At 39.7% G+C, this 24,993-nt stretch overlaps 1 protein-coding gene across 1 annotated transcript in view; it reads right to left on the reverse strand.

Annotated features, from left to right (window-relative positions):
* Positions 1-24,993, reverse strand: part of TTC6 (tetratricopeptide repeat domain 6) — a 64,719-nt gene that overhangs the window by 16,689 nt on the left and 23,037 nt on the right. Inside the window, exons 12-25 of the mRNA XM_077925799.1 lie at positions 23,127-23,195; positions 21,952-21,969; positions 19,263-19,783; positions 17,471-17,939; positions 15,124-15,253; positions 14,651-14,826; positions 12,767-12,903; positions 11,855-12,024; positions 9,720-9,840; positions 8,477-8,627; positions 7,572-7,654; positions 4,837-4,913; positions 4,013-4,173; positions 2,360-2,500 (exon numbers count right to left, since the gene is read on the reverse strand). Of these exons, the coding sequence (XP_077781925.1) occupies positions 2,360-2,500; positions 4,013-4,173; positions 4,837-4,913; positions 7,572-7,654; positions 8,477-8,627; positions 9,720-9,840; positions 11,855-12,024; positions 12,767-12,903; positions 14,651-14,826; positions 15,124-15,253; positions 17,471-17,939; positions 19,263-19,783; positions 21,952-21,969; positions 23,127-23,195 (2,424 nt within the window). The remainder of the gene's footprint in view (positions 1-2,359; positions 2,501-4,012; positions 4,174-4,836; positions 4,914-7,571; positions 7,655-8,476; positions 8,628-9,719; positions 9,841-11,854; positions 12,025-12,766; positions 12,904-14,650; positions 14,827-15,123; positions 15,254-17,470; positions 17,940-19,262; positions 19,784-21,951; positions 21,970-23,126; positions 23,196-24,993) is intronic.

Genomic DNA, 24,993 nt, shown 5'->3' on the forward strand with positions numbered 1-24,993 from the left:
GGTGGGTGGCTTACTCTTGACAAGCCCTCTTGATCAAAATATATGCTCTATATTTTTTAGAGAAGTTAGTTAAATTGATCAAAGTGAACCATGTCCTGCTGTACCCAGCGCAGGCTTTCACAAGGGGCATAGTAGAAGTGATCAGTATTTTGTTTTGAACTCTCTTATTCATATAAAGCATTTAAAGTTAATTTTCTATAGTATATCAAGGGGGCAGGGGGACATAACATATTGAGGAAACACAGACACATAAACTAAATTCTTCAGCACTGTAATTGTTCTAGGGGTTGCTCGTGTGTAAATCGGCGCCACACCTGGCTGGGTTGCCTGAGTGAACCCTTTCTGTGCGGACAGCCACTCGCCCGTGGCTGTCTCAATCACTGGCAGAATCCGTCAGTGGGCGTTTCTTGAACTTCTTCCAGCAAAGAAGCTCTTTGACGCCTAGTCTCCGCCTAGTCTCCCTGCGCAGAAGCCTTCTGCGCAGGGAGGGTGTGGGCAGCGGAGGACCCGTGCTCTCCCCGCTGGTCCCCGGCGAGGAGTCATGGAGCCACCTCGCCGATTCCCCCATCTGCCCCCCTTTTCCACTGGTGCTACGCTGATTTCCTTCCCCAGAAGATGTGCTGCTTCTCTCCCTCCCAGGACGCTCTCCAGAATCCCTCTGGAGCCCTCCCTCTCCCTCTGGCTCCGATGGCAGTTCCCTGACAAGCACTCATCCCGACAATTTTGCTATGAGAATGCAATGCCAATGAAAAAGAAGGAGGTGATGGTTCAAATACCAGAATTTACTCTCATAGAGACAGTAAGGTTTTGCCCTCCCATTCTGGCTCCTGTTCAGCCACTGCCACCTTCAGCTCAGACATCATCCTGTTAATGCCCTCTTCAGTCCCCAATAAGGCTCTCTGCTCTGCAGGATGGATAGGAAATGGGAGAACCTCCATCCCCACTTCCTATTATTCACACACCCCTTCTGCTTCTGCCTCGTCCTCATCAGTCTGAACTTGCCAATCCATGTCTGATCCCAATGGAACCATGGGGTTCAAGACAGAAAATCACTGTAGGGTATTATTAATCATGGCAAGTCACAGAGGGGAATTAATTAAAATAATCAATTATGACAATCACAAAGGGGAATGAATCATAGACAATTATTGAAGAAATTTGAAGGAATTTAAGAACCAACTGAACGCAGAATCAATTAATATCAATCACACAAACTAGCAAAAGGAATAAAAAAAATGTAGACAACCACAGAATTAATTAAGCTTGTGACACTGGAACAGCCAAGGGAAGATTCCACTTGCCACAAAGATTAGACACACAAAACTAGCTACAGAGACAGAAAAATACAGAGAAATAATTGAGAGAATGAATAAAAGGATCCTGAGCACACAGAGCAGAAAACAGAGAAAAGTACAAACCTGAATAACAAAGAAATGCAGAAAGAATTGCTAAGCTATTGCCAGAAACAAAAGGCAGGAACTTCACTGGGGTTTCTTCTGGGAACAGGCTGCTTAGAAGTTCCTGAGACACAACTGCATTCCTGTCTTCAAGCATTAGAAGTTCAAGCGTGCCAGCATGGGAGAAGAACCGTGGCAAATTGATAATCCTGTAATCCTAAACATTTGTTGCTTTACCAGATGATGTACTATTGTTATTAATTTATTTATTATAAAAATGAATCCCCTACCTATACATATACTAAGCTGATAATAGCTAAAAACATTATTGCAATAGAAGTATAATTGCAACCCATCAATAGCTTGGCTGGTTGATTAAATATATTCCAGGAATTCAACATGGCGCTAAGGAAAATGATCTTCCCTCTCCTACCCTCACACATTGTTCTGGGAGATCTGCTGACCCTCCAAAACAGATCTGAGGGAGGTGCACAGGGGAGAGGAGAGGAAGGAAAGCCCTGTTGTGCCAAAGGGAGTCCTTGCATTGGCTTCTCCTCGCAGAACGGGGTAGCTAAATCTTGCCCTTAGTCTCTGTGCCTAGGGTGACACTATCCTAAGAGGTGTGACTGAAGTGCTACTGCCCAATTGGAATAGCCCTGAGGTACCAGCAGGAGTCTGACCAAACTGCGGGAGGCGGTGAAAGACAGGAGTGCCTGGCGTGCTCTGGTCCATGGGGTCACAAAGCATCGGACGCGACTAAACAACTAAACAACAACAATCCCCTTCCCTTCAGATTACTTTGTCTGACATGCCTAAGCAAAATTTAACACAGTTTTGGACTTTCAACAAACCATTGAAGAGCATCCCAACGCTCAAGTCTTTAACTCATTTCAACTCCACAATCAAAACTTTTGTGTACAATGTTTAAAACCAAAATGCCATAACACTTAAGAAATATGTACCTCTAATAAGGAGACTTGCTCCATATAGCACTGACCCATAAAAAAATATATTTCTGCAGCTTCAAATGTATTAGGTGTAGATCTTGAAGCGGCAGTATCCATCAGCCGCTTCAATGCTTGTTTAAAACTGGCTACAGCATCCTGTAATAAAAAGTAAGTGTAAAATATAGTTAACTGATGTTTGCAATCCCAGTCTTGAGAGTGATCGTGCTGCTCAGTTTGCTCAATGGTGAATCAGTCACCCTTTTGAATAACAAAGTGGCCTCTATCTTTTTTTCACTGCAGATATATTTCCTTCATTTTTTAAAAAAAAACCAAAGTAAATACCCAACCCTATAGATTCTACACATATGTTTACAATTCTATGCACACTTACTTGGGAGTAAGTTCTATTGAAATCATTAGTTACTTCTGAGTAGACATGCATAGGTTTGCTACATTCTTACATACTGTATGTACTGCGGCAAAGAAGACCATGTAATACAGCTCTTTTTTTGGCACCAGGGAAAGAGGATCTAAGGTTATCCCAGTAATGAAAGCTGGACAGAAATACAAACTTAATGAGTTGAATACATAGCCAGAAAGACTGATTTAGTTGCAGCCAATTGACATGTGTCATGGACTAGGCTGTCCAGTTAAAAGAAACAATCCATTTTTACTTCTGCACAGCAAGTAATGAACTAAAACTTGGCCTGCTTTCATCTGGCACCTTGAATCCAAAGAGTAATTGCCATTATTTTTCTACATATTTATCAAGTAGGCCCTGGTAAATGTAATCTTCCCAAGTACTGGTGACACCTGAAGTAGCACATGGGAAGATTCCATTTTTGATGGTTTACTTTGGCTTCACAGAACACCAGATATCAGAGAAGCATGGCTTGCTGCCATGGCCAGAGTTAGAGAGGCATCATTAACCTCCAAATAGGGTGGAAGGGACGCAGGTGGTGCTGTGGGTTAAACCACAGAGCCTAGGGCTTGCCAATCAGAAGGTCGGCGGTTCAAATCCCCATGATGGAGTGAGCTCCCATTCCTTGGTCCCTGCTCCTGCCAACCTAGCAGTTCGAAAGCACGTCAAAGTGCAAGTAGATAAATAGGTACTGCTCCAGTGAGAAGGTAAACGGCGTTTCCGTGCGCTGCTCTGGTTTGCCAGAAGCGGCTTAGTCATGCTGGCCACATGACCCAGAAGCTGTCTGCGGACAAACACCGGCTCCCTCGGCCGGTAAAGCGAGATGAGCGCCACAACCCCAGAGTCATCCGTGACGACCTAACGGTCAGGGGTCCCTTTACCTTTACCTTTAGGGTGGAAGAGGGTATGGGGAAGGCTAGGGGAGATGAGGATAAAAATGAGAAATTTTCTCTAGTTCAGATTAAAGTCCAAGACAGATAAAAATATAGGGATCATACACAGAGGCCAGTGAGATTAAGTGAGCTTTTGACAAATTAACTATTGAGTGGCAAAGACAGCAGAAAAGAATGGACAACCAGCAGGATGCTGTGTCCCAGCAGAAAACAGCAAGGAGGAATTGAGATTTAATAAGAAATGAAATAGTCACCAGAACCCATGCAGAATTCTATCAGCCTCACATATTTTCCCTATAGCTTTCAAAAATAGTTCCCTTCAAAACCGCAGAAATACAAGAGCATATCTTTAACCTTATATTTTTTGGCTTTCATTTGGATTTTTCCAAGTAGAACAAACATGGCACAATCAGGTTGGTTTTCGGAGGCTGCAAGCGCACACACAATGGCCTTGTTGTGATTCTGACAAAATGATTGAACAAGTGCTTCTTGAACAAGCGAACATTCAAGGGGTCCTGTAAAATATTGAAGGACAACTTCATTCTGGGCCAACCTATTTATTATTGTGCATTTCAATGTATAAATACAGATATCATAGGAGACAGGCAAGCTTCATAGCCAATGTTAATATAAATGTTCAGAATGCCAAAGACTCGTATTCAACTTCTGTTAAAGCACTCGGCATTCAGAGAATACCAGAGTGATGTACAGAAACCAAATATAAAGCATAATACAGCAGTGGTTCCCAATTAGCTTATTACTAGTTCTGCATGCTCAACAAGACTTTGGGCTTATATTTCTTACACAGCCATCATACCATTTTATGCCAATAGGGCTTCGCAGCTACTTAATTTTCAATTTTTATTTAGCTAGCCACCTTAACAATTATCTGTATTTTTGTCGTTTTAATGGTGCATTCATTGTGTTTTAACATTGTGCACCGTCCTGATATTTTGTGATATGGTGGTATAAAAATACTTTTATTTTTAAAAATGTCAAACCATTTTGAACTTGAGGGGACTCCCCCCCCCCAACCAAAAACCCACAACTGTGATAGGGTATGAGGGTTTGCTGTTCAAGAAAAGTCCCAGGTGCTGCTGGGCATGCTTCAAGTAATCCTTTGGACCTGGGCCATAGCTTCACAGTGCACAGAAAGGTAAAACATAAACAGACAGTACCTTGACCCATTTCTGCAACTTGGTGTATGCAGAAACTTGCAAGATCATAATTCTGCATCTCTAGTAAATACTGTCCTCTGTAAATGAAGTATTTTAACATACATTAATTGCTTGGAATTTCTATGGAACTATTTATTTGTTTTCAAATAGCAACAGAATAACAACAAAGATTTAAATATTTGAGTAAATAAAATTACAGAATATTATCAACTCTTCATTGGCTATACATTCAGCAGCCTTTTTAAAAAAAATATTTATACTTTTCAGATATATACAATTCATTTCGACATTTTAAAACTTGACTTCCTTCCCCCTTTTTGTGCGGTTCCTTAAATTTATTTTTACCATCTTCTGCATATCCAAATTAACTTAACGTGCTCATTTATTTATCTTCTTTACATATATACTCTTATATAGCTTCAGGTTATTACAATAATCCTGCCAGTGTTTTTATCTGTTTACAATTTACGTGTAAATATTCAATAAACCATTTCCATTCTTTTATAAAAAGTTTTTTATATTGAGTTCTTATTCTTCCAATAAGTTTTGCCATTTCTGCATATTCCATAAGTTTTTGTATCCATTCTTCCTTTGCTGGGACTTCTTTTTCCCATTTTTGGGCAAGTAACATTCTTGCCACTGTAGTCGCGTACAAAAATAAATTTCTATACAATTTAGGTAGTTCTATCCCTATGAATCCCAGAAGAAAGGCTTCTGGGTTTTCCCACATACGTTATTTTAAACATCCTTTTCATTTCATTATATATCATTTCCCAGTAAGCCTTAACCTTACTACAAGACCACCACATATTAAAAAAAGGACACCATTCAGCAACCTTTGCATCATCCCTAATAAAATACCTAAAATATATCTACTAGGAATAAAATGTGCTAATTCACAATATTTATACCCACTCTCTATCTTTATTGACTCTCAGGGCAAGTTACATAAATAAAATAAATATTAAAATATCCAAAAGAAGCAGATAAAAGTACAAATCAATGGACCAAACATATGTAACATAACAGCCTGGAAAAATAGCTCTTGAGCTGATACTAGAAGTAAAATATTCCATCAGATTCTGACAATCCCGCTAATTTGTTTTTAATTTAGGCAAATTTCATTTAGTCAAATAACGCCCTAAGAAATTCTATTTATTTATTTATTTATTCAGTTATGCACTGAAGAATCTCAACTATTAAGCCCACTTTAATTAGAGTAGCATTCTTGATGAAAGAATAATATTCATCCAGCACTAAAAAACCTAAAAACTAAATTTAAAAGGATACAAACTACTTTGGTAGACCACACATCTGAAATCATAGTGAGGACCTATGAAGCAGCTGAGTTGTATGCTGCCTTCAAATATGAGTCAATGAAGCCTGAACTTCAGGGCTAATGGAGGGAAGTTGAGTTCAGTCCTCCATCTCCTTCAGAGCTGAAGCCATTGCAGAAGGTTCTCTTGGGCTGACAGAATGGAATGCAGTGCTCCAGCTTCCATGATGACTTCACAGTCAAAAGCAAGGAATTTACAAGGACCAAGTCCTAGCCCAAGGATAGCCAATGTGGTGTCCTCAAAATGTTACAGGCCTACAACTCCATGCTGGCTAGGGTTCATAGGGGTTGGGCTACAACAGCATCTGGAGGGCAACACAGTGGCTACCAGGCCAGTTAAGGGTTAGCACCTGCTACCAATGTTATTTCTTAGCAACATGAAGGCAGCACAGTATATATGTGCAACCCTCAACCCACATCAGTGTAATTTCTGTGATTCTTCAACAAAGGTTGATATTCACCGAAATGGAACACACAGGATGAGACAGTAAAATCCGCCATGATAAAGTGGGCACAGGACATTGGGCACAACATTATGTTTGAGGACTGGGAAAGGTTATGGAACACCGGAATGAAGTTTACGGCATGTAATGCCTTGAAGGAAAACATTATGAAAATGATATACCGGTGGTACATGACTCCAGTTAAGCTGGCTAAGATATATCACTTGTCTGATAACAAATGTTGGAAATGTAAGGAGGCGGAAGGGACATTCTTTCACCTCTGGTGGACCTGCCCAAAAGTGAAGGCCTTCTGGGAAGTGATTTACAATGAGTTAAAAAAGGTATTTAGATATACCTTTCCCAAGAAACCAGAGGCCTTCCTCCTGGGCATGGTGGACCAGAAGGTGTCAAAGAAGGATAGATCTTTGTTTATGTATGCTACTACAGCAGCAAGAATCCTCATTGCAAAGTACTGGAAGACACAAGATTTACCCACGCTGGAGGAATGGCAGACGCAGCTGATGGACTACATGGAATTGGCTGAAATGACTGGCAGAATCCGAGATTTGGGAGAGGAAATAATGGAGGAGGACTGGAAAAAATTTAAGGACTATTTGCAAAAACATTATAAGTTGTATGAATGTTAAGAATGTGTACCATTAGGAAACTTTTGCTTCAGCAACTTGATTAGGTGAATTGGAAACTAAGTTATAAGAAAGACGAGGTGGACAACATGAAATAACTATATTATGTTTATTTTAAGGTATAAACAACTGAGATACAGTATTTTGAATTTAGAAACATAATATTTGAAAGATACACTAAGATATGAAATGTACTAGCACATTTAACATCACGTCAAAGGCTTGCATGATACATACAGTGATGATACAGGTGGACAATAAAAGTAGGAAAGAAAGAAACAAAATGAGAAAAGGAGCTGATAACAATCTTACCTTGTTAAGCATAAGTGGGGTGAGTTGGGCTGGAGATGAATGGCTCTGTTTATATCTTTAATTGCACTCTTTAGATCATGAACCTGTTATGTTAAAACAGACAAACATCCATTATTCTTTGTCTCAGGATACCACCATCTCATTCAATGTGTTCTCCTATACAAGGACCACCTCCTCCTTTTTAAAACATTTTTAATCCATATCTTTTAACAGTAAATAAACTTCAATTGCTTGTTAAGAAACTTCCACAGCTTTCATTTCTGCCTTGACCAGAAGGAAGGGCCATAATCCATCATACCGTCCCTGCTAGCCAAAGGAAATCCTTTTATGTAAATAATAGGGCATGTCCAGATTTCCAAATCCAAATTTCTCCAGTTTTTTAGTACCTTGGTATAACTGGCCAACATTTACTAACATACAGAATTCATTCAGAAATTATGGACCTATACATTAATTTGGGTTTTCTGAAGAGGACAGTTGTATTTTTAAAAAAAGCTTCTCCTGTGATACTAGGAGTTAGACTCCAAACTTTTTGTCCAGAGGAGAAGGGGTTCTCCCCTTTGTCCCGTCCCCCCCCAAAATATATATATATGGGGAATTTTTTAAAAAAATTAAGCAAGTGGGAAGTTTTAATTAGCGCATGTATCAAGGAAAAAACAAAGCCAGAATGTTCAACACCGTAGACCCTAAATACTCTTCATTAGTTTTTAGAACTAAATTAAGCCTTCAGAGAGATGGTTCTGACTAAGAAAACACCAGGACTTCTGTTGTTTCCACTGAGAAAGTCTTTGCATTTCTTGTACATTGTCCCAGTATTGTTTTATATGCAAGCCTTAAAGCAACTAGTTACCTATTGAGCACCTATCACACAAATTCTACAGCATAGGTAAAGAATAGATAGATACCCTTTGATGTGCCTGGGCTCTGCACATGTATGGTCTAATATCTAATGGATCCAGCTGAATGGCTTGAGTGAACTGTCGAATAGATTCAAAATAACGGTCCATATATAACATCAAAATCAGTCCAATATTTATGTAAGCTACGGAAAGGCTCCTGAAAATAGAGACAGAATGCTATGAGCGTTACATTTTTCAACATGTTTGTACATTAGGCTACATTGAATTTCATATTATTTGTTGAATTAAAGCCAGTCTGCTTTCCAGTAAGAAAAACATGTTTCCATCCTAGACCTGTACACGCTACACAAAAGCAAGAGTAATGTTTTGAGTTCCCTCCTGCTATCTCCATGCTGCTTCTTATAGTGAGGGCAGAAGCACAGCAGAGTGTCAAGGAGAGGAATACGCATTTCTTTTCCACAGCATGGCATTCCTACAACCTGCTTTGTAGGCAACCTGGGCACTAAGAGCGTAATTTACCTCAGCACAACAGAACTTCTGCTTTCTGGCCATCCACAAAGTGGGATTTATCAGTGACCTACACTGACTTGTTAGCTAAACAATTAATTAAACAATTAATGAAAATAATGTGCCATTCTGATACAGATGCCACATTAGCATCAGAATCTATATTAGATTCATTCCCAAGCTCTACTAGTTATGTTTCCTTGGGGAAAGGTGGGGAGCAAGGAATACAAGGTATCAGAAGTGTAGCTTCTTGGGTAACACAGCCAAGCAATAGGAGACTACCTGGTCTGAGTAGTTTGATGGTTAATACCTTCCCCCTTCAGCAAAATGGTTCCATTATCCCTTAAGGTGGTGATAGTGGAGCTGTTGTTTTTTAAAACATTAATTGGATCTGACTAATTTGGGAAGCAGGTATGTATTACTCTATACTCAAACAATATAAAAGTTAGAACCTGTATAGAGTATTTTGCTTATGATGGCCCTCTCTGTAGGTCAGGAACTGACATTTCTGCACCTCCATATGCAGGGCACTGGTTCGTATGTCATGCCAAGCTAACACATGGTTTACTGCAAATACATAAATACGCAGGCTCTAAAAAATTAAAGTGGCCCCCAGAGGGTTAGCTTTAGGTCAGTGTGGCCCTTGACCTGAAAAACATTAGCTGGTTTTAATGTGTTTTGTCAATTGATTTTATTTGATCAGCAGGCTTGAATGCCATAATAATAATAATAATACAGCAAGCAACAAACATATATATATATATATATATATATGGCATACCTGTCCAAGGAGAGTGCACTTTCAAAATCACAGATCGCCAGTAACCACTGTTTCAGTTCTGAATACAAGATCCCACGGTGAAGAAAAGCAGCAAGATTCTCAAACTTGTGATTGAGAAGAACTGGGGAGGGATGGGGAAATATATATAGTTGTTTCTATATGCCCTTCATGAAATATAGCCTTTGAAATAATTATATCTTATCTCAGTGTGCACTATGACCTTCATCCTTTACTTAATTCCTTTCCATTCTGGTTGCTCTTCACTGCTCTGGCACAAATCACACCCTCCTTATAGAACTGCAGGGCTTGTTTTAAAATATCACCGAATGTGCATGACTGCACCTCTATGGTTGCTTCAAAAGATTTAATGACCTTGAAATATCTATGGGAGCTTGTGAAAAAGTTGTATGGTTGTATCAGGTCACCGAACAACTCTTGCAACCCCTTTCCAAAGAAATTGAGGTGTTCACTGTGAATAGGAGCGAACTTTTTTTCAAGGAGGGAAGATACTCTATTCATGGAGGGATAGGAGAAAGGCCTTCTGATCATAAAGGAGGGGGGCAGGACAATGGGAACATTGAAAAATTTGCCCAAACAAATACGAGAGCCAGTCATTGGCTGCAGCCTACTTCCTGGGCTAAATATTATTATTTATTAAATTTGTATACAGTGGTACCTTGCAAGACGGAAAACTCGCAAAACGAAAGGGTTTTTGGTTTTTTAAGTTGCTTCGCAAGACGATTTTCCCTATGGGCTTGCTTCACAAGACGGAAACGTCTTGCAAGTTTGTTTCCTTTTTCTTAAAACCGTTAATACAGTTGCGACTTGACTTCGAGGAGCAACTCATAGCACGCGGTGTGGTAGTCTTTTTTGAGGTTTTTGAAGACTTTGGTGATTTTTGAAGCTTTTCCAAAACTTTTCCGAAACCGTGCTTCGCAAGACGAAAAAATCACAAGACGAAAAAACTCGCGGAACGAATTAATTTCGTCTTGCGAGGCACCACTGTACCACCCTTTGTCCAAAGATGCCAGGGCGGGTCACAACAGAAAAATAAAAGATACCAAATACATAATAAAACAAAAGCAAACCAATAACCCCTCACCTACAAAAACATTTAAAAAGCCACAGAATGTTAATCAGTTGAAGAGAAACGTTTTTGCCTGGTGCCTAAAGATATGCAATGAAGGCGCCAGATAAGCCTCCCTGGGGAGAGCATTCTACAAGCACCGCAGAAAGGGCCTGTTCTAATGTTGCCACCCTTCAGACCGCTTGTGGAAGAGACACATGAAGAAGGGCCTCAGATGAGGATTGCAGGGTCCATGTCAGTTCATTTTACATATCTATATGCAGATACACATAAAAAGATAGGTACAGTGGTACCTTGGTTCTCAAACGCCTTAGTACTCAAACAACTTGGAACCCAAACACTGCAAACATGGAAGTAAGTGTTCCGGTTTGCGAACTTTTTCCGGAAGCCAAACGTGCTCCAATTTGAGTGCCACACTTCTGTTTTGAGTGTTACGCTGAGGTCTGTCTGTTTTTGCTATTTATTTTGCATTTTTGTGGCTTTTTGTTTTCTTTTTGTGACTGTGTGGAGCCCAGTTCAGCTACTGATTGATTGTGTGACTGCAGTACATTGTTTATTGCTTTCATTTTATGGATCAATAGATAGTAAAATTCATGTTAAAGTGCTGTTTTAGGGGTTGTTTTTAAAAGTCTGGAACGGATTAATCCATTTTGCATTACTTTCTATGGGAAAGCGCGCCTTGGTTTGGGAATGCTTTGGTTTTGGAATGGACTTCCAGAACGGATTAAGTTTGAGAACCAAGGTACCACTCACTGTATACATATACATATACATATACATATGCTGGAAGGACTTTCCAGTGTTTAAAGGAAACATCCTCAACATATAGATGGAAAATTTGTAAATACTTTTAATTCTATTAATGTTTAATTAAAAAAAATTCTATGTTTTTAGCAAGTCCTATTTTTAGCTGTAAGCCACCTTGAGTCCCATTAGGGAGAAAGGCAGGAGATATAGATATTTGATATACTTAAAAAGAAAAATGTATAAATTCACACTTCGAACTTAAAAAGTCCCCCATCTATCATAAAAACAGTGTATACTATACCAGAAACACTCAAGTCCTGCAGGGCTTGTTTTGGATCCAGCGTTCGCAAAAGACAACCTCTGTGGTAGTATGCAATCCAATCATTAGGATTCAAGTGAATTGCAACAGCGAAATCTTCAGCTGCATTTTTATACTGCTCTAGTTTAATATATATTCTCCCTCGATAGGTTCTAGAAATCAAACCAATATTTTCCTCATCATAGTAGCTTTACAATATTCTGCATTTATATAAATTCTGTCTGAATGCAAAACTTGTTGTCCCAGTGTGTTTAATTTGATTTAAACAAGTCAAGGCTGTGATCCTAAGTATGCTTACATGGAAGTACCGTAAGTTCCATTCATAACAGTGGGAATTGCCTTAAAGTAATTGTGCTTAGAACTGAAATGCAAGAGGCGAGGAAAGATAATGGGCAGCTTAAAAAACATAAACATTGAATTTGACAAAGCATATTGATCAGGCTCTCAAAACAAAAAGTGTACGTATTGTGTTAACAATGCTATATAAATCAACATATTCCATAGACTACAATCCTGAACCTTACAAACATTCTGATGCAAAGAAGAATTAAATGAAGGTTCAAGAGGCATATATACCAATAGCAGAGATAGCTCTGCACAACACAATTGACCCACCACCACAGACAGGTTTCATAAGACATTGGCACTCCTTGTCTCATCAGATCCAGTCTCAGTCTCTCTCTCTCTCTCCAACAGATAGACACAAGTAACACAATGGCACTCATCACTCTCATATATTTATACCCAGAAAGTAGGGCACAGATACTTTCACTCAATGTACAAGAGGTCACAGGCAGACACTGAATGCAGGGCATAATCATTTTCTCAGACACTGTTACAAGGGATTTAGAAGTCAACTATAATTGCTTAAATTCATATATAATTTGCAGTTACCTTGCCTCTGCAATGCTTGGGTCCTGTTTAATCACATTTGTAAAATCATTAATAGCTATATTCCATATAGATTTATTAAAGTAATGTATTCCATGCTTCATAAGTGCATCAGTTCTTTTGGGATTATAGAAAAGGCACTAGATTGAAATAAAATACATGCAATTGTTACCCTTGCTTTTGTATTCATAATGTCACACCAAGGCAATCATTTAATCAACACAAGCATGTCTTCTTGCCAGATGAAATTATCTCCCCTCTCATCTTTCTGTGTGCTCTTCTAGGTGTTCTCCTGACTCCCCCCCCCCCCCCGAGCTGATTTGGGTGGGCAGGGGAGATAAGGAAAGTCCCATTGCGCTGGTTGCTGCTAGTGCATCTATTTAGTTGAATGGAGTCCAGTGTACTGACTTTGCCCTGCCAAAGCTAGGTTGCTTAACCCTTTCCTTCCCTGCCACTGATCCAGTCAAAAAATATTCCACCACTGTTATGTACTGAGTTGAATAGGATCCAAACTGCAGCAGTCTGATTGGTCCTAGAACAATAGGATCCAAAATGCAGCGGTCTGATTGGTCCTAGAACAATGCAGCAGTATGATTGGTTGGCAGGAACCACCCAATCATTCTCCAGATAGAAGTGAATCCACAACCTGATTGGCTTACAGTAGAATTCCGGAATTAGCCAATCATGTGCAGCCCATTGTGTAAATAATGTATATAAAGCAGATACTTTGAGGGGACTCGCATTCATTCCTCCTCACCACTATGAGCTGAATAAAGAGCATGAAATCACTTTGCGACTCTGAATATATTTCAACCACTATGTCCAGCTTGGGGAGGAAAGGTTACCTCTTTTTTCTTTCTCAGAGAGAGATAAGAAGCTGGGAGCAATGTTAAGTGGATAAACAGCAAGTGATTAAATCATACTAAATCATACTCAGAATGGGAGCTGTATCTATAATGTCACACCCATTACCATAAATTGATTTAAGTCAAGACTAATTTAAGCCCATTGATTTCAGTGCATCTACTCTGAGCATGACTACTGTAAGTCAGACAGTCCCATGAAGAGAAAGAACAAAGCATCCTGCCAAACTTGTTTGCTTCCAAAGGGTTGTGCTCCTTGCTACTAGATTTACTGCCAAATAAGGTACAATAAGTGACTTCTGGAGGGATGGCGTTTTTGGTGCTGGCACCCTGACTATGGAATGCCTTCCCAACAGAGTTGGTACTTTTCATTTTTCACAGTCTTTTCAATCCATATTTTGTCAATTGTGATTTATCTCTTTTTTATTATTGGATTGTGTCTAATAAAGTTCAGAGTAGTTCAACTGAAATTAATGCACCTAAATTAGCCATGCCCATTCATATCGATGAGTTTACTTGAAGCAGAACATCAGACATAAGCCTTAGTCTTATAAATTGCATTGCTCACTCCGCACAAGTACATCCCATCAGTACATGGATTTACACTTGTACAACAGAACTTCTCTCTCTCTCTGCTCACTTGCGTCCTCCCCTAATCTGTGCCAGAGAGTTGGGAGAACACCTATGACAGATTTAGGGTAACATGGCAGGAAGAATATGGGGAAGTCTCATTGTGCAAATGCAAATCCTTGCACTGATGGGATGCATTAGTTGGAAATTGCCCAAAGTAACTAAACAAATAACTAGGCAAACTCAACTTTTGCTCTTGCCCAGTAGGAGCTTTTATTGTTTTTTCTTTGAATAGTAGGCCCTCATGTCATATCACAACTTTGGCTTCAATAGTGTTCTGTGACCACCATTTTAAGAACCTTTGCGAAGAATCCTTGGCGAGCACAGAAGTAATTGTACAGGTTTTTTGATTCTGGCCCAAATATAATGTAAAACTATATATAGCAATACTTACTTTAGCATAATCTTCTATCGCCAGTATTATATCACCATCCTCTTCATGGGCCTCAGCTCTTTTGTAATATATTTCATCATCTGTAGGTCTGCATTTCAGGGCAAGACTGTAGTTGATAATTGCTAATGAATTATCTCCCTGATTTTTGTATATTTCAGCTCTTGACAGATATGCATCTGCATAATCAAAATACTTTAAAATTAGTCTCTTTCAGATGCCCAATATCATTGATATGCATGTTTTTTAACTAAAATTAATTGCAACTGTAATAAAAATTTGCAAACCAAATCGTGTGATTCAAATCTGCAAATGTATTGGAAGTAATTTTCCAACCTTTGTCTAGACCTATGGATATTTGGCAGAAGTGTTGCATAATAATAAAACTTCTGTACATACTGATTTGATATGAGGGACACATAATCAGGAGCTTCTCAGAACAAAATTGTACATCATGGGGTTTCAAAGTTACTTGCCTGCATTGTTTTTGTTGCACTTAATTATAAAATTCAGGTCTTCTAGTGCTGGAAGCATTTTGTTCTGGTAAATGAAAATTAAATGTCTATGCCAATAGGCATTAACCAGCATTGGTTCTAAACTTATTGCCTGTGAAAGTAATGAGATAATTTGGTTATTAGTTAGCTAAAAATTCCAGTATCATAAGGCACATCTTAAGTTACACCTCTGGGAACATCACTTGGGATCTAAGAAAAAACAACATGGTGAGATCTAAGTTTTGGTTAGGCTCTATACAATCTGGTTCCAGGACCAGGTGGAGCTAGCTTCTGGGTCAAAAGCAGATATATCATCTAAAAAGGGCAAGGGCTGAGTTCCAACCAGGAAACAAGGACCAGAGGGACCAGACGCTGGTACATTATCAAAAGAACACAAGTCAAGTCGCAGGACAACATCAGAGCATCTGTGGAGAGGGCAGTCAGAAGCATATCTGCAGTCAAAGCCATACAGCTCTTATATTTAAGGAAGCCATCAGGGGAAGGAAACGGGCACATAGGTAATATGCTCACACTGCAGACCAGTTGCTCTGAGGTTAGGATTTATAAGACCTAGTGGACACAGAATAAACTGACTGAATGATCTGGCAGGTAGGAACAGAGTAGTTGCCTGAGCATGACTGCCAGGAATCCTGGCCTGAGGCCTCCTTTAGTGCCCTACAATTAGTTGCTGCAAAACATTTATGCACTAAAGCTCCTTGCATACTTAAAAATTAAATAAATGTACCATTTTTAGCTTATATTGTTGCTTTCATATTAACAAAATGCATTTTGAAATTGTTGGCTACAGAAAGTAGTTAAACTCAATCCAAAGTGAATATACTGGTCACTGTAGGCTGCAAGTACCTATATTGAATATCTAGTTTCAATATGTTCTTCTGGACCCCAATATAAAACAGTCATATAAGGAAGATCTATGGTCTGTCTAGCATAGCTTACTGCTACATTAAGCTTCCTTACTACACACTAACTCTATCATATGCTACTGAAAAAATACAATTGTCAAGCATTCAATTGATGCATGATTGTGCATGCACACATTGCACCAAGCCCAAAAGTGACCAAAACAGTGGCAAAAACAGCCCTAAAAGAGCCCAGAAAGGGCAAAAAAGACATGAAACAGTGCCTAGAAATTCCACGAGCCTTTGCAAGCGCAATCCCAGGAGCCCTTGCTCTAACTGTTAAGGCCTGTGGAGAGTTTAATTGGAGCAAGGAGGTTCAGATGGAGCAACTGTGGTGGTGTCTGACATCTGGTAAGTGCTGCTGGGTTTTTTTAAAGGGTTTTCAAGAGTCTAGAGTTTAGAGGGTGTTTGCCAGCTTTTCCAATTGTGTTTCCGGTGCCTCAGAACATAACTCCCATGTAAATGGGGAGTTGCTTGTACACAATAGCATACAGCAATTCTCTGATACTCATGCCTAGCTTCTTCGGTTCTAAATACCGTATTTTTCGCCGCCATCCCGCTGTTCCCCGACCTGGTTTTGGGGGGGAAATAAAGGGGGGGAATTTCCTTTATTTCCCCCCCAAAAAACTAGATGCGTCCCATGTGCCGGAGCGCCCTATGGGACGAAAAATACGCTCAGTGTAGTACCACCATGTCTGTATGACGTCAAACGTATGCATAACATCACCACCTGGCAAACAGCTTGATGTTTCTATAGTCCACAAAAGTGAACCATGACTGGGGGATTTTATGTAGATGAAGATGATGGATGGATGGATGGATGGATGGTGGAGGAACTTGTGTGAGAGGCAGGGAAGGGGAGATCTCCCAGGGTGGTAGGAAAACTCCCAGGTGATAGCTGGGAAGGCCCACCTCTTTCTATGTGAGACAAGGGCTAGAATCTACCTTTGAGAGAGGACTTTGCATTTTTCTTCCTCTTTTTGTTTTTGCTTAGTTTGTTTTTCATTGTATTGTATTGTGAAAAAACTACTGCAATCTTATTAAAAATGAACAATGAGTTTGAGTCAATCGTACAATTCTCAATAGCTGTAATGTGGAATTAAGACTTTCATTAAAATATATAAAAAAATATTTTTCGTGTGTTCAGATATGTAGGGTATAATGAAAACAGATCACTGGTGACATAATTATCTGCAAAATTGCTAGGTTTCCAGATATAGTCCTGCAAAGTTTTTTTTCCTAAACAGAAAAGTGCATAAAATGAGGAATCCAGAGAGGGGATTATTTGAAAAAGATGCTCTTCCATTTGTTAAGTTCATCTGTCACTGCCAGAGGGTCATAGTTATTAATAAGATAACAAAGCATCTTCAGTAGCAAGAAGAAATAGGTATTATTTCTTTAAAACTTACTTTTTCCAAGTCATCCATGGCTGCCTTCATTTTGCCTATTTTCCTGTATATTGCTCCACGTCTACAATAGTTAAACCCAGAAAATTTTCCTTCATCTATTTCTTGGGTTATTTTATCAATTTCAGATTGACACTGCTCAAGTTCATCTGGCTTTCCCTCAAAGAGAAGAGGATTTACTGTGTTCACTAATTCTGTGTCCTTGGTTTCCTCCTCTATGTCCTTTTTGCCTGCCATTGATTTATCAGTAAAAGATTGCCTACTGGGAGGGTATTGCTCATCAAACCATTTATTCCAGATTTTTCTGGCCCAAAGATAATCATCTGTGTCTTCTGGGGTTCTCCCTTGGCTTGCTGCAAATTTTTCAAAATCTAGCCAGCAAGGGAGGCTGGGACTTCGATAACTTCGAACTGCTCGAGATACTTTGATACAGAATTTATTGTGAATTGGAAGCCTTCCAAGAGATGCAGACCTAAGGAAAAAGCCAAAACTAGAATTACATTTTGCCTGTACATTTGTTGCTGACATATGACCAATATGACATATGTAACAATGTGACATATGACCAATAAATATTCATTATAAAGTTTAATAAAGTATTTGATTGCTGCGTAATATTCAAGTTTCAACACATAACAGAAGATTCCTATCAGGGGTGCATAAAAATGGTTTACACTGTCATTAGTATTTCTTTTTATGTAGAAAATTTATAATTTATGTAGAAAACTTAGTAATCAAAGAGCTCTCTAACTTCTTTATTATACACTCATGTTGCACATGACAGCTGTGCAACTGTGTCAAACCGATAAAGCAATGTGTATAGCCTAAATAGCATTTTCTGATGGACAAGGTGCAACAATAATTTGGCACCTGAGACAAAAAATCCAAATAGTACCTCTTATGTTTAGTTTAATTTACTGTTAAATTAACTGTAATTAATTTACTGTATTTCAGTGCAACCAAAAGTGAAGCGCCCATACACAGAATCCCATAATGATTAGAAAGTATTTTTCCACATCAGTCCTTCACACAGCCACTGGCAGTGCACCAGAGCACTGGAGAGAGCACTGGAAGTCTGTGAGTCATTTCATATCCTCAGGCAATTTGTCTGCTCTATGTGATGAAATGCAAGAACACGACATGAAACTTGCATTTAGGCAAAAGGGTTGCCTACTGCCTGAGAATTTGCTGAGGGAAGAGAGGAAACAAAGCTATACCGAATCCTTTGGGAATCTTCTGCCCACAGTTGATGTTCTTGTGAACATATCTGGTACCAATTTGGTACCCTCCAAATGTTTTGGACTACAAGCTACAACTCCCATGATCTGTTACCACTGGCTTTGCTTGCTGGGATTGAAAGGAGTTGTAACCCAAAGCATCAGGATAACACCAATTTGACTCGCGGCGAGACGACGAAGAATGAGGCCGGGGAGAGGCTGGCGCCGCAGCAAACGGCTGCTGAACACGCCCCCTCTCAGGCACCTGGTTGGATGCCTGCCAAGGGGCGTGGGCGCCAGCCAGGTGAGATGGAGGCAGGGGGCTAACGCCCCCTGCTAGGGGCGGTGCTCGGCTCCCGCCCACAACCACTCCCCTCTCTTGCAGGGAGGAGAGTCTTTGTAACCCAAAGCATCAGGATAACACCAATTTAGGAAAGCTAGTATTACTGTATTACCCATAAAGAACTGGCACACACATAAAAATAGTATCTGGTGCTGTTGGAGAAATTACTGTTTCCATACCCCAAAGTGCTCAATATATAAAATTAAAAGTTGCAAATATTAATAAAAAGGCAGACCTTTTAAGAATCTGTGGAGGTTCTCTTAATTTCTCACAAACACTTTCTAATATATGAACAGAAATGTATTTCCCTGCTGTTTTCAATGATCTCCTTTTGTATGATGCTTTCCTTGGGAAAACGATGTACTTCATCCCAGCTTTTCTAGATTCTTCAGCCAGATTAGTTTCATCTATAGGTTCAGGAGCTGGAGTGGGTGCAATAGATGCAGATCGTCCTCTAGAGGAGAAAAGACCTTTTGTTTGCTTGAATGTACTTGCCAAAGCTATATCAGAATCTTTATCTGAACCAACAAGAACACTTTTGTGTGCGGCAGATTCTCTTTTCTCAAGGCTAAGAGAGCTTTGTGGCTTTGTTGATAAAATGCCAGGCTTTGTAGCTTCCGCATCTACTGAAAGACGTTGTTTTTTCATAACAGTTATCTCTTCCATAGTGGTTCTGAAATTTGCAGAAATCTTCAAAGCAGATTTGTCTCTGAATGATAATTCTGGTGCACTATGAGGTCTTTTAACCAGAACTTCCTGTAAGAAAAACAAATCTCAGTTTGTTTATTTTTAGTTTTTTGGATAACGTTCCAAAAGTAGTCAGCAGTATAAAATTGGATTGCTGGGTACTTAGTATGGGCTGTCTCCAACCCGGCACCTTTGTTTCCACAACTGACTGTGTGTGCAGAATTTCTCCTTCCCCTCCAGCCCCCGTGTGCCCTCAAAATCAGCCCTGGAGCATTGGGGGACCCTTCAGAGCACCTTGAGGGGGCTGAAGGAGAAGAAACGGAAGTCCCATTACATTAGTGGAACCCTGCTAAAGGTTACTATCACGTGAACAGATCCTCTTGAGAGAGTGAGCAAGAATAAGCCAAGCATGAGCAGGTTAATTCCCCCTCTTGCCTAGGCAAGATAAGATTATGTGACATATCAACATAATCAAGTATCTACCCAACCCCTCTCACTATGCCTTAGTTTCGTCTTAGTTCACGCGAGTGTCAGTGGAAAAAACCTAGGTCTAAAAGGAAGGAAACCAAAGAGAAACCTTTTCTCTGTAGATTTTCTTTGTAGGCCTGTTCAGAGTAAGTACCCAATGACCAGTTCCCCTGACTGAGCAGAAAGACATCAGGCAATAATGGCCTAAACTAAGCCAGTTGTGTATGGAAGTGAGAGCTGGACCATAAAGAAGGCTGATTGCCAAAGAATTGATGCTTCTGAATTATGGTGCTGGAGGAGACTCTTGAGAGTCCCATGGACTGCAAGAAGATCAAACCTATCTACGTATTCTTAAGGAAATCAGCCCTGAGTGCTCACTGGAAGGACAGATCCTGCAGCTGAGGCTCCAGTACTTTGACCACCTATGAGAAGAGAAGACTCCCTGGAAAAGACCCTGATGTTGGGAAAGATGGACGGCACAAGGAGAAGGGGACGACAGAGGACGAGATGGTTGGACAGTGTTCTCGAAGCTTCCAGCATGAGTTTGACCAAACTGTGGGGGGCAGTGGAAGACAGAGGTGCCTGGCGTGCTCTGGTCCATGGGGTCACGAAGAGTCGGACATGACTAAACGACTAAACAACAACAACAAGCCAGTTGTGACACAATCCAGCACTCCCACCAATGCAACCAGACTGGGCCAGCCTTGCTGCCTCCAGGGGCCTCTTCCTCCCAGCAAACCATAGATTCCATTGCTGGGAGGCCATGTGCACCACAGCACCTTTCCTCATCAACCATTCCTGCTTAAAAATACCTTACTGAGCAATTTTATATGTATTTACTTTCAAGCAAGTGCCATTATTTTCAATAGGCCTAAGTATGTTCAGAATTGCAGCCTTGATTCTACAGAATCTATGATGTCCTCTTTCATTCATAATAAGCATGTTTCTACAGCAAGCAGCTCATCCACAGATGCAAAGAATGAGTTTAAAGATTTTCAGTTCTGCTGTATACACGTTTATTTTGAAGTAAATGCCCACTGTGTTCAATGGGGCTTATTCTTACTAATCCTACTCCCATTTACCTAGAAGGAAGCCCCACTGAATTCAATGGAACGTGTGTCTAAGCAGACATGTATAGGATTGGACTGTGTGTTTAGGGCTACAGTCTAAATAAATCTTGCAGCACAATCCTAGGCATGTCTACTTGAGAGTAAGTCATCACAGCTACTCTGTGTAAATAACTGATATAAAAAGTTTGAATTCTGAAAATCAGAAAGTGCTTTAGTATTTCTTCTCACAAATTGTTTTGAAAAAATTAGGCTACAATACTATCTCAACCTACAGCACCTAGACGTAAGCCCACTAAATTCAGTAGGACTCATTTCTGAGTATACATTGTTAGGATTGTGTTGTAAGGCATAATAAAATGAATGTAGAGAGATGTATTTACGTTTTGTTTACCCTTTATTGTAAACAATCCTGGGGATACAATTGAAGGGTGGTGTAAAAATGCCTGAATTTGAAAAACTGTTGACAACAGTTACACAAGCAAAATGATTATTATTTAATCTCCCAATTAGGAAACCTAAGGAATATCTACCACTAAATCGGAACAGAATTAATTTTTACAGAAGCAACAAAATCTATATGCAAAAACTGGAAATAAAATTATTTGGTTGGCACTTAGTGTCACATAAGTCAAATAAGATTTTATAAAACCAACATACATATTTCTTGCAGATGCAACTCCTTCACAGCAGACTACTTACACATTCTGTGATGTTCTCCTGCAACACAAAGTTTTGGTATCTTGTAAAATGAGACATTACAAGAATAACTGATTATTATCTAACACTAGTACAAAAATTAGGCTGCTTGAATTTTACATTTTTTCAAGCACATTGTTTTTCAGTTCCTAATTTATTGACCACTGCAAGTTAATTATTGCCAAGAAGGAAGAACTCTACAGTCCCAACATGTAAGGAATGGATAAAAAGAATCTGTCTGCCTTATGGCACAGGCAGAGGCTGAAGCCTCAGCACTACTTGATCTCAGCATTCTTGCTCGCTTAATTGGTTCCAGAGCAGAATAGGAGGGGCTGTTGTCTTAACCCCAACTCTCTCTCTCCCTGTCCCCCCTTCACACTTTGTGAAACCCAAATCCCTGCTAGGATGTTTTACTCAAGCTCTATGGAGAGACTTGGAGAGCCCAACACAGACTCTGCATCAAGAATAGGAAGCAGAGCTAATCTCACACTTTAAGGAGCTCTGCCCTAGCAGAGAATTTTCCACAGTTTAGTCAGGTTCATTTTAGTATATACAGTAATTGGAATTATATATTTTAGATTTTGTTCAGAGAGGTTCCTGTTCTTCAGTTTTCCTTAATAGAGGAGTAAAGTTCAAGCCAGCCCTACCCTCCTACTACTGGGAAAGCAATTACGAAGAATCTTAAATGCCCTGCTTAGTCTACCAGAGAATTAAAGATTAAAATAAATAATTATAATTTTGAGTTAAACTTTAAACAAGAAATTAATATTAAATATGGATGTGATTATTGCAAATAATAATTGAAGCTTTAAGCCACACTCTGGATAAAACTGTTGCTATGAAAAATCTACTATATATTTTGGGAAATCGCTTGTTCACCATGCATTTGGAAATCTCTTAAGATACTGCAACCAAATTTTGCATGGTGGTTCCTGCAATTAAGGAGCAGGTTTTCCTCAATGTTTGGATACAATTGGACACCATTTTGAATCAAGATGGCAGCCAGAACCTTTCAAAACAGCACTGTTTCAACCACTGATTTAAAAACTGCACTGATATAATTTTTTTTGATTTTTTTGTTTGTTTGTTTGTTTCTTTGAATTCCCAAGCAATGCTGGGTATGATACGGCTAATAAATAATAAGTACTAAATAATACATCTGAAAAAAGTTACAATACCTGTAATGTTTCCCTTTCAGAAACTAAAAGCCCTGGAGAGGAAGCGCTTCTTCTACAGATTTTAAGAGTCTATGAAACAAAGAAAAATATATACAAAAAGTGGGTATTTTTTAAATAGAACAAACGTATTTATTTTCATAACACATTTTTTCTTGGAAAGCTATCCTAGATTCAGATTGTGAGCATGTATGTTGGTTTTACATTAGGAGTATGAAATTAAAAGTAAATTGAGTTTTATTTACATACTCGTAAATCTGACATAATTATGTACACTGTAATCTAAAAATTGTGGTGGAAGAGATCCATCACGGAGCTTTCTTTCTGGTTTAGAAAAGGAAATAATATTTCACATAAACACCTTGTTAAAAAGGAGATATTTGCCACTGGGCAATAGTTGTTTAACATAGGTAAAGGTAAAGGGACCCCTGACCATTAGGTCCAGTCGTGACCGACTCTGGGGTTGCGGCACTCATCTCGCTTTATTGGCCGAGGGAGCCGGCGTACAGCTTCCAGGTCATGTGGCCAGCATGACTAAACCGCTTCTGGTGAACCAGAGCAGCACATGGAAACACCGTTTACCTTCCCGCCGGAGCGGTACCTATTTATCTACTTGCACTTTGATGTGCTTTCGAACTGCTAGGGTGGCAGGAGCAGGGACCGAGCAATGGGAGCTCACCCCGTCGCGGGGATTCGAACCGCTGACCTTCTGATCGGCAAGTCCTAGGCTCTGTGGTTTAACCCACAGTGCCACCCGCGTCCCTTTAGTTGATTAACACATCTAGGTCCAAATAGAATCAAGGAAGGCATCCGGATGAGGAGCTTGGGAATTTACCTTCAAATGACAGAATGGCCAGTTGATGAACAAACAAAAAAGATTTTCTTAATATTTCACAAATATTACTACTTGGATTCTTCATACCTTCACGAAATACAGAAAATTAAAGATAGTGTAATTTTGGCAAAAGAGCCTGTCTCAGTTGACAGGCTTCTGTTACAAATCTAAGGCATATCTCAGCTGCAGCAGTCAGCAGGGCAGCGTGTCAGCACTTACCTGACCTGCTATCACTGCTGCTGCAGCTTACAGGAAGGGACAAGGTGATGGGTGAGGTGAGCATAGTGCCAGCACACTGGTGGAATCAATCAGGTGTTTCTGCCAGTGCATTTGCATACTAACCTTATCACTGCCTTTCCCCTCCTTCTTTCATTATACTGCAGCAACAGCAGTGGCAGGTCAGGTAAGTGCTGACACCATGGCACCCACTACTGTTTGTAAGATGGAGAAACAGGGACCTTAATTAACTAGGCCTTGGTTCTTCTGATGAGCTGAAAGGAGGAGCTCTGAAGTTAAATACTAGATGGCATTAAGACAGCACCATGGCACCTTGGTGTTTAAGCAGCCACTAAAGAAGTTTTTTTATTTAAAACCATTTTCTCTGAAGTGTGCTAATTGTACTTTAGTAAAAATGTTTTTAAAATTATTATTTTTTTGTATTTTATGTCATTTTATCTTGCACTGTACACCACTTTGATGGCCTCAGGCTAGGAAGTAGTTTATAAATCTGAAAAATAAAATAATAAATAAGCAAATGGCAGGTTCTGTCTCAGGCACAGGACCCAAAAGAATGAAAGTTAGGAGATATGGGACATCCAGACTGAAGACTGAAAGAATCTAGTTACCTCTTGGAATCTGAGTATGTCTAAGATTGCTTGGGAAACAGCCAAGGGAATTAACTGGACTGCCCAAGGGCAATAACATTCCTCTTTAAGACTGCTTTAGTGTTCTCGAAGCTACCAACATGAGTCTGACCAAACAGCGGGAGGCAGTGGAAGACAGGAGTGCCTGGTGTGCTCTGGTCCATGGGGTCAC

Source organism: Podarcis muralis, chromosome 1 (genome assembly GCF_964188315.1).
Source record: "Podarcis muralis chromosome 1, rPodMur119.hap1.1, whole genome shotgun sequence".
In the NCBI taxonomy this organism is placed as follows: Eukaryota; Metazoa; Chordata; class Lepidosauria; order Squamata; family Lacertidae; genus Podarcis; species Podarcis muralis.